Raw genomic sequence first — 9722 nt, 5'->3', positions numbered from 1 at the left:
TTTTCTGCCATATCCTTAATAGGAGGTTTTCTAGAATTACAACCAAAATAGAAACCGAGAGTTTATCGTGGTTCAAAAATGTCAAATCTCGTCTGAATCATCATTTGTCAGGACTTTTGGGCGTAAGTTCCTTGACTTGGGCAGGACATTTAGTACATGATGCTATTCCTGGATCCAGAGGGGTGTATGTTCGGTGGAATAATTTCTTAGATGTATTACCACATTCCCAAGGCTTAGCTCCACTTTTTATAGGGAAATTCTATGTTACACCCGATTATTAACACCGATAATTACTTAGCCGTAAATCTACACATAAGCACACAAACTAATATATATGTGTGCTTAGTAGGTTGTTATTTAACATCATCTGCTGTTAACTTCATCATATGTTATGACACATGCAAGCTATAAATCTCGACAACATCGACCGTACTTATATAAGATTGAAGGAGGTTACGTCGTGTTGCACGAGGCATAGGAAAATTTAGATATTTTACCAAAATAGTAGAAATTAATTTGTTTCTACAAAAATCTCAAAATTTAAATTAAGCACTTATAATTGATTTTTTTTATGTATTTGCAAACACTACCAACTTTTAAAATTAATTAAATATACTTATTTCAAAATTTACTTAGGGGGTCTGCATAAATGTTGTAAAAATAGGAATTGATGATTGTGAGTATAAGACTATAAGTTAAAAATAAATGATTACCAACAAAAGTTGAGGGTATTTGCAAATTCTTAACAAAATAACCTGAAGCGGTTAATCCAGAAGTTATAAGTGTTTGCAAATCACATTTAACTTTTAGCTTATTTTTATGAAATATCCGTGTAAGAATAATTTTGATAAAAGGTATAAATGTGAAGAGGAGGACGAGGACGAAGAAGATGAAGAGGAAGAGGACGAGGAGGAAGAAGAGGAAGAGGATGAGAAGGAAGAGGAGATGGAAGAGGACGAGGAGGAAGAGGACGAAGAAGAAGACGAGGAGGAAGAGGACGAAGAAGAAGAGGAGGACGGAGAAGAAGAATCTTCCTCTTTTTCGTCCTCTTCCTCCTCTTCTAATGAATTAGGTGTTAATCTAGCAATTAGAACCACAATTTAAGATGTATTAATGTTAATACACTAACTTCTATATAGTTGGTTAAAGTTGATTTTTCATAATCTCAACTTCTAGAATTAAATTATTATCTTGAATTTAACTTACATTCACTAACTTAATTCAACTGTAACCTAAACATTTAAAATTTTGACATCCACCTCCTATGAACTATGATTGTTTGCAACCACACCCTCAAATAATACATTCAATTTTTTGCATCCACCTTCTTAGACACAATTTTGCAACTCCACCCCTCCATCTAACTGTCTGATTACCTTTTTGCTGAAAAAATATATTTTTCTTCTTATTAGTAAGAAAATTTAGTTTTTCCTGCATTATGTAGGTGTGAAAAATAGAAGGGTCAAATAAGAAATCAAAGTATAGTAAAACAAAAATTAAAGTTAATGTGTTAAATGGCTATGAAGAAGTAAAATATACATACCATAGAACCTCTATAAATTAATAATGTCGCTTAATAATAATTTCTTCCGGTCTCAACTAAATGTAAACATACTAAATTATTAGTTAGATAATTTAATATTTCGTTAACTTAATATGATTTTGCTAATTCCGACTGTAATAATTTATAGAGGTTTGATTGTACGATCATATTTAATGCTAAACTCAATCTCCAACACTTAGGGTGCCACATAGGATATTTTGAGATTTTTGTTCGAGAATCATCTCCAATGCAAATCTAAAAAAAAATCTCCAAATGACGTGGCACTTGTGATTTTAGTGACACTTAAGATGACACTCTGAAATTGAAGTGTCGTCTTGAGAATCTCTAAAGTGCCAACTCATTATTTATCACTATTTTTCTTTTATTTTCTAAGAAAATATTTTGACTCTTGAGTGTTGTATCGGATAAGATTTTGCAGCAACCGGTTATTTCTATGCTATATACACCCGGTGAAGGTTACACCGGGTGTTTTTTTACCGTTGATCTACACACACCAATGTGGGTGTGATTGGTGTGTGTGTGTTTGTGTGTATGTAAATAGTAAACATCTACCAAATATATTTCACCCGATGTAGCATATCAGCAGCCAGTAGAGAATCTAAATCTTGCCAAATAGGATAAATAAAATTTTAAAATTCATATTTGATAATTAACATCTAGTACTTTCAGAGTTTCTTTTGAGTTTAGCATCGGATATGCTCTAATATTTAAGCAAAGTAGAAAAAATATGATTTGCTAAAATTCCACTACCTTAAAGAAACATATTAAGTGTACTTTTTTCCAATGTTGAGGTCTGTGTCTCAAACATAAATACCAAAACATGTACAGAATTACACATACTGGAGAGAAAAAATGATGGTGGAGGAAGCGAGCAACAAGCAGGTTATACTAAAGGACTATGTAAAGGGTTTCCCTAAAGAATCGGATTTGATTCTGAAGAACTCCATTGTTAAACTGAAGATCCCATATGAATGCTCCGACGACGCCGTTTTGGTGAAGAATCTCTACTTGTCTTGCGACCCTTACATGCGCGGCCGCATGACGAAAACGGACAGCAGCTACATTGACTCTTTTACCCCTGGTTCGGTTAGTATTTTCTGATTGCCTTTTTTTATTGGGGGGTTCAATTATGTTTATAAATAACTATAAACACAAATTTTATTATTACTTAGACGATTACCGGATATGGAGTGGCGAAAATCGTGGATTCTTCTAATCCCGATTTCAAGAAAGGCGACTTGATTTGGGCCTTGGGGTTTAACAGGCTGGGAGGAGTACAGCCTCATTAAATCAACACAAGGTTTATTCAAAATTCAGAATGCAGATCTGCCTCTCTCCTACTACACCGGAATTCTCGGTACGTAAAAATTGACGTTTTCGCCCTTCTCTCGGTTTTTTTTTTTTTTTTTTTTTTTTTTTTTTTGCATGTATGTATGTGATGGACTTTATAATATGATTTGTAGGTATGCCTGGTCATACTGCTTATATTGGTTTTTATGAGATTTGTTCTCCGAAAAAGGGAGAATATGTCTTCGTCTCTGCTGCATCGGGAGCCGTTGGCCAACTCGTTGGCCAATTCGCCAAGTTGTTCGGGTGCTATGTTGTCGGCAGTGCCGGAAGCAAAGATAAGGTCTTAAAAATATATATAAAGATCACAAAATTCAATTTTAGTTTTTTTTTTGTTTTTTTCCATTATATTTGATAAGTAAAAATATATATAATTTTTTTTTAATCAAATTTGTTTGAAGGTGGATCTGTTGAAGAATAAATTTGGGTTTGATGATGCATTCAACTACAAAGAAGAACCTAATTTGGATGCAGCTTTAAAGAGGTTAGTTTATTATTTCGTGCACGAAATCTGCAAGTTAGCAAAATTAATATTTTGTTTTTCATTTATAACGAAGAAACAATCAAGAAAGTATTTTGCGACTAAAACAAGGAATAAAACGGAGTAATTAAACTACACGTAAAAATGCAACAAGCTAAGTCCTCTATCGGGTGTTTTACAAGTACAAAAAACATACTAGAAATTTTCAAAGTTTTTATTTTCATTTTTCTCATCTCAAAATCTATGAAAAAACATAACATATATATAACCTAATTAATGAATTGAATATTTGTTAGGTATTTCCCAAACGGCATCGATATTTACTTTGAGAATGTGGGGGGAAAGATGCTCGATGCGGTGCTCCTCAACATGAGAGTCAACGGCCGCATTGCCGTTTGTGGAATGATATCGCAGTACAACCTTGAAGATCCAGACGAAGGTACTCGAAACTTGTTGTGCCTTGTAATGAAGCGAATACGCATGGAGGGGTTCTTGGTTTTTGAGTACTACAATCTCTATCCAAAATTCTTGGAGATGGTGGTCCCGCTCGTTAAACAAGGGACACTACAACAAAAGATATATATATTACGACATTTTGTTTGGGACAATTTTTACCATGTATCCCAAAAAGTAAAATATTGGGACAATAATTAAATTATGTCCCGAAACTATAATTTTTTAAGGCACTTAAAATGTAAATTATTTTATTATTCGTAATATAACGTAATATAATGACAAATTAGGACACTAATTACATTGTGCCCCAAAAATAAAATTTATTGGGGCATTTAAAATTCAAAAAATTTGGTATAAAATAGTAGGACGATATATTAGGGCACTAATTATATTGTGTCCCAAAAATTAGACTTATTAGGGCATTTAAAAGGTAATATATTTATTTATCAATTAATCGGCAAAAAAAATAATGGAATTTTGCCTCTTCCCTTTTCTCCCTCCACTTCTTCCATAGCACCCACGTATTTTTCCCTATTTTTCCACAAATTCTCGACGCCACTTAATAATCTACAGATTTTGGGGAAATTGGTTTCCCGGCTAGCTAGGCCTTCACCGGCGGCTCTCTTCTCAAGGTATGTGCTCTTTTCTCTTATCAATTATTTGCATGTTTGAATTCAATATATGTTGTTTGGGTGGATTTCAATTTTTTGGATGCGTATATGACATAGTTATTTGTGGATTTTAATTATTTGTTGTTTTCAATTTATTCTTTGTGTTTCGGTGGATTTCAATTTGTGTATTTCTCATCTAATTTTTATTTATTCCTCGTTTGTTTAAATCTTCTGAATTGGGTGATAATTGGATTTTTGTTTATTTCAGTTTTATTTTCTCATATGAAATATCTCATTGCAAAACTCATGTACGTTTGGGTGGCAATGGTGTATGTAGTACACCCACAATACTTTGATTATATTTAGTTGAGAGAAAGGGCAAATAAGAAAAAATAAATAAAATCTATTCCACTTAGTAGATGAATCAGATTAGGTACATAACCAGGACGAAATCGATTATGTTTAATTGAAAATATTATTTAGTAGAATCAAGACACTAACGAGAGATAAAATTTTGAAGGGGCAGATTTAGGGAAAATTACACTTTTTGTCCCTAAACTTTACCACTAAAACGATTTATGTCCTCAAATATTTCAATCCACGAAATATGTCCTCAAACATGCCACTTTTGATCAATATATGTTCTACCGTTAACGTCGACAGCAAACTTCGACGGAAATAGCACGTATGGCTCTCGGGACGTTTATCTGGCCGTTGAATATGACGTGGAATAACTACCTGCATCTATCTGGCGAAATAAAAAGATGTGGAGAGTGACACGTAACTCTCTTACTCTATTTCAATCTCACCAACAATCACATTTCATTACACCCAAATTTATTGAACCAAAAAGCAGAAATCCTACCCCCAAATTACCTATAGGAAGCTTCAAAATTAAGGTGAAATTCCGCAACAACGAGATTGCCCAACCCTAATTTCGCAGAGTTTCGAATATTTGTGGACCCGGGACATCATAATCGAGCAACAATTTATGATTTTGAGTAAGTTTCTTCAAAGTTAATATCTTTCAACTTCGATTTTGGGATTTTGGGATTTTGGAAGGTGTGTGGTAGTTTTGATTTCACCAAAAGCAGTGCGGCATCTTGAAGGGAAGAACTCTTGCAATGTGAGAAAGTTTGGATTTTTTATGGGTTTATGACTTCAAGTTTGGCATGGGTTTGACCAAGAATGCAGATTGGATTGGAAATTTGGGAGTGGGTTGAGGAGATTGAAAGATATTTTGGAATTGAATGGCTAGGTTTTATGAGATGAACCGTGAAGTGTGATTTAGGAGAGTGACGTAGAAATGTGACGGGAAATTAGTACATTTGTTTGCCATGTCAACATTTCAATGCCATGTGTTATTCCACGTCACATTTAACGTCCAAATGGACGTCACGTGAGCCACATGTGTTATTACCGTCAAAGTTGGCTGACGGCGTTAACGGCAGAACATAAATTGATCAAAAGTGGCAAGTTTGAGGACATATTTCATGGATTGAAATATTTGAGGACATAAATCGTTTTAGTGTTAAAGTTTAGGGACATAAAATATAATTTTCCCGGCAGATTTAAGAGATTTTCATATTTCAATTTATCTTTATTTAAACTATAATGGATTTTTCTAATTAGAGATAGTTGGATTGGGTAATTCATCATCTCCACTAATATGAATAAAACTAAAGTTCTCGTAAAAAAATTGCGTCGACTGCTTGGGCGAATACCCATCAGTGCTTTGATGTGTGTCATTAAAAAAATAATCCTTATCCAGTAATAATTTTTGTAGAGTAATCTAAACTTTTGATGGACCTTTATTACATTTTGCTTGTGATCACTGTGTAATTAGTTGACTTGTTCTATTTTGCTTTAGTAGGGATTTGTTCCAAAGTTCTTAATTCTCAAGATTTAATTCATCTTGAAGATGAAATTAGCAAAACTCTTTGTGAGTTGGAGAAGATATTTCCACCATCTTTTTTTTGATATAATGGTTCATTTGACGATTCATTTGGCATATGAGGCTCGGCTTGGAGGACCCGTGCATTACCATTGGATGTATCCTATTGAAAGGTAATTTTATTTATGTTGTTACTTCACTTCTATAAAATTATTCAGGTATAATTATTTTATGTATTATAATATATTTTATGTATTATAATTCAGGTATTTGTCAACATTAAAATCATATGTGCGCAATCGTAGTCGTCCTGAGGGTTCAATTGCTGAAGGATATTTGATGGAAGAATGCTTAACCTTTTGTTCTAGATACTTAGAGGACGTGGAGACTAAGTTTAATAAAGTTCATAGAAATGATGATGTTAGTGGTGAGAGTACAGTAGAATTCCCAATATTTTCTAATACGGGGCGTCATGTTGGAAGAAGAAGTTGTGTAGTTTTGGGCAAGGAAATAACAACCAAGGCACATCAATATGTTGTATTCAACTGCAGCGAAACTAAACCCTTCATTGCGTAAGATATTTTCAAACGTAATTGTATTAGCTTAATTTTAACTGCCATATATTCTTATGATTTATGTTTAAGCTTTATGCAGAAAACACAAAGCTTTAGTTGAAGCGGCAAATCGTCGTCTTAGTAGGAAAGACGTTGAAAGAATTCATAGTGAAACTTTTGCTGGCTGGCTATATAATCATGTAAGTTAATATATGATACAGTTCTGATGGATGTTATATTTAAGCTATTCAAATACTAGTTTGTAGCTATTTTTTAATACGAAATTATATCAAGCAGGTTGAAGAATTATATCTTGCTGGAAATGAGGTTTCTAAAGAACTTAGAGCCTTATCTCGAGGTCCTAATCTGGCAGGAAAGCGATGATGGTTCAGCTAAAAGTCTGACAATAAAAGAAAAAGTTGTAAGTATTAATTTTGACATTTCTATATGCAAGTACATAAGGTGTAAGCAGTATTATTATTTATATATAGTTTACTTGTCTCACAATTTAGCTATCTCAAGATAAAATGAAAGAACTAGATCTTCAAGACTTTGAAAATTCAAATGACGACCAAACAACTTATAATCCCGACGATTCATTTGCGAAAGTATTGGGTTAGGATAAGGATGGACAACTGCGTATGTATGGGTTGAGAGTAACACTCACTGATGTTTATGGAGACAAGGCTAGCCGTGCTACACTTTCTAGGCATGCCATGGAGTACAAAACAAAATATATGGAGTTGAATGCAAAATATGATGATCTATCCACATTAGTAAATAAACTAAATGGTACTGGCCAACCTCATGTTGAAAGTGCTCCCCTTGCATCTCCAAATCAGCAAGCTCCTACAAATTCTCAACTCACAGCTCCAGAAAATGCTGAACTCACAAGCCCACATGGACAATATGATTCGGTATATGTTCCAAGTTCATTTTCAAGTGGGCAGGTTGATGCTCAAACTTCACTGGACAATCAAATATCGTTTGCAGCAGCATCACATTCAGATAGTATCAAGGTAATACAACTAAAACATGTAACTGATATACATATATATAAATTAAATAACAACTGATGCACTAATTATTAAAAAAAATTATTTACAGGTTGGCTCATCTGTTGTTTTAAAAAGTCTTGCAAATATCAATGAGATAGTTGCAACAGGTATTGTGGACGAGATGGAAAATGTTAGAGTTAATGGTATCGATTTGGGCACCGATTTTTGTAAAGTTGTCATTCAATACCAAGTGAAAAAAGAGCAAGATTAATTTTCCCTCACAATCATATTCAAACAATTGGAAGTGCTCGTGGAGTACCCGTTGCTTGGCCATTATCATTGGTATGTCCTTATTTCAATAAGATTAAATATTTTATTATGTTTGTCTTACTATATGAGTTACTTATGTGGATGATTTAAAGGACTAGCTTTCATGAATGTATTTTGTGTTTTCAAAGAGGTACTTATTCAAGAAATTTTGCAAGGACTGTGTATTGATATCATCATAAATATGTGTATGCTATTTATTATAAGAAATATGGGTTTACATAGTGTTATAGCTCTTGATAATTTTTGTTTCTTCACAGATACTTGTTGTTTATCTGTGATTTATATGGTTGGTTCAAGCATCTAGACATATATGATCCAATTAATATATATTATTGTGTTTTTAATTTGATTTTCTATTTCTAATTAATGTATATTTTGGTGCATGTAGGTCGCTTTGGATGGTGAGTTTCATGTGTGATGCAGTCTGAAGTATGAATGAGCTTACTTTTGAGTTTTTAGTCTAGATTTTAGAATAATAGGTAATTGTTTTTTTGATAGAAAATTTATGTTGCTACTTCGACATTTTAGGTTTATGTTCAAGAATTCTGACTTGATCCTGTTAGATAGTCTTTGGGAGATTTGTTTTAGTTTTTATGAATAGTTTTTGAAGTTTTTTTAAAATACTATTTTTTTTTTTACTATTCGTTTGATGAAATGCAGATGAAACTTATGAATGATGTTTAGCAATTAATTTTATTATGTTTGATATTTTTTTTTTAAATATTGCTTTGCGTTAATTTTCTATATGAAGGTGTACTAAGAATTAGTTAGGACACTTGTATATATTATTATTTTTAGTGTCCTAAAATGTTTGTTAGGCCATTTGTAAGTGTCTTAAAAAGTCAATTCAATTTTGTAACAAATGTCCCCAGAAAAGTTTTATGAGGCAATTAGCGATGCCCGTATAAATATATATAAAGACACTTATAAATATCCTATTATACATTTTTACGGACATATATAAATATCCTCATACTAAAGTAAGTGTCCCATAAAAAAATTGTACATAAATATTAACATTCTTATAAGGCTTATATGTGTGCCTCAAAACTACTTTATCGAGACACATATAAAAGTCTTAAAAGAAAAATTCTATTGGGACATATAAATAATGCCTCACGAGCTAACGCAACACACAACTATGCGACATATGTTTTAAATGCCCCTAGAAGTAAAAGTGCCTCAAAATGGTATATATTGAGACATATGTATACATCTCGAAAAGGCATTTTTGTTGTAGTGGGAAAATAACGTACGTTGAGGATGTAGCCCAAGGCCTTGAGAATGCACCAAACGCTCTCGTTGGGCTCTTCTCCGGCCGCAATGTAGGGAAGCAAGTTGTGGTTGTGGCTAGTGAGTAGCTTGTTTTTTTTTTTATGAAATTGTGATCAAGGACTTCTTTAATTTGGTTTTTAAATTTGTTTGTGTTGCTAAATGACATTGTCAATTCACTCCAAGAACTTCGTTTTTCTTTGTTTATAATTTCA

At 32.9% G+C, this 9722-nt stretch overlaps 1 protein-coding gene and 1 long non-coding RNA gene across 2 annotated transcripts; both read left to right on the top strand.

Moving 5' to 3' along the window:
- Positions 1-2412: 2412 nt before the first annotated feature.
- LOC105950544 (2-alkenal reductase (NADP(+)-dependent)) lies at positions 2413-9722 on the top strand. Its single transcript, XM_088821039.1, has 7 exons — positions 2413-2650; positions 2737-2921; positions 3028-3194; positions 3313-3395; positions 3689-3941; positions 9066-9076; positions 9476-9722. The coding sequence occupies exons 3-7, from the start codon at positions 3030-3032 to the stop codon at positions 9594-9596; spliced, it is 633 nt and encodes a 210-aa protein (XP_088677165.1). The 5' UTR covers positions 2413-2650; positions 2737-2921; positions 3028-3029; the 3' UTR covers positions 9597-9722.
- Positions 6992-8909, top strand: LOC148769800 (uncharacterized). The gene is made up of 4 exons (XR_016032320.1): positions 6992-7107; positions 7205-7926; positions 8015-8247; positions 8624-8909. It is a non-coding gene; the product is annotated as an uncharacterized LOC148769800 (long non-coding RNA).

Source organism: Erythranthe guttata, chromosome 7 (genome assembly GCF_056151865.1).
Source record: "Erythranthe guttata isolate IM_541 chromosome 7, IM_541, whole genome shotgun sequence".
NCBI classification, from domain to species: domain Eukaryota; kingdom Viridiplantae; phylum Streptophyta; class Magnoliopsida; order Lamiales; family Phrymaceae; genus Erythranthe; species Erythranthe guttata.
Note: the sequence above shows the minus strand (reverse complement) of the source record. Positions and strands in the feature narration are given on the sequence as shown.

Coding starts and splice junctions, on each gene's coding strand:
- LOC105950544 (XM_088821039.1), top strand. CDS start 3,030: ATGCCTGGTCATACTGCTTATATTGGTTTTTATGAGATTTGTTCTCCG. Junction 3,195..3,312: donor GTGCCGGAAGCAAAGATAAG/GTCTTAAAAATA, acceptor ATTTGTTTGAAG/GTGGATCTGTTGAAGAATAA. Junction 3,396..3,688: donor TTGGATGCAGCTTTAAAGAG/GTTAGTTTATTA, acceptor AATATTTGTTAG/GTATTTCCCAAACGGCATCG.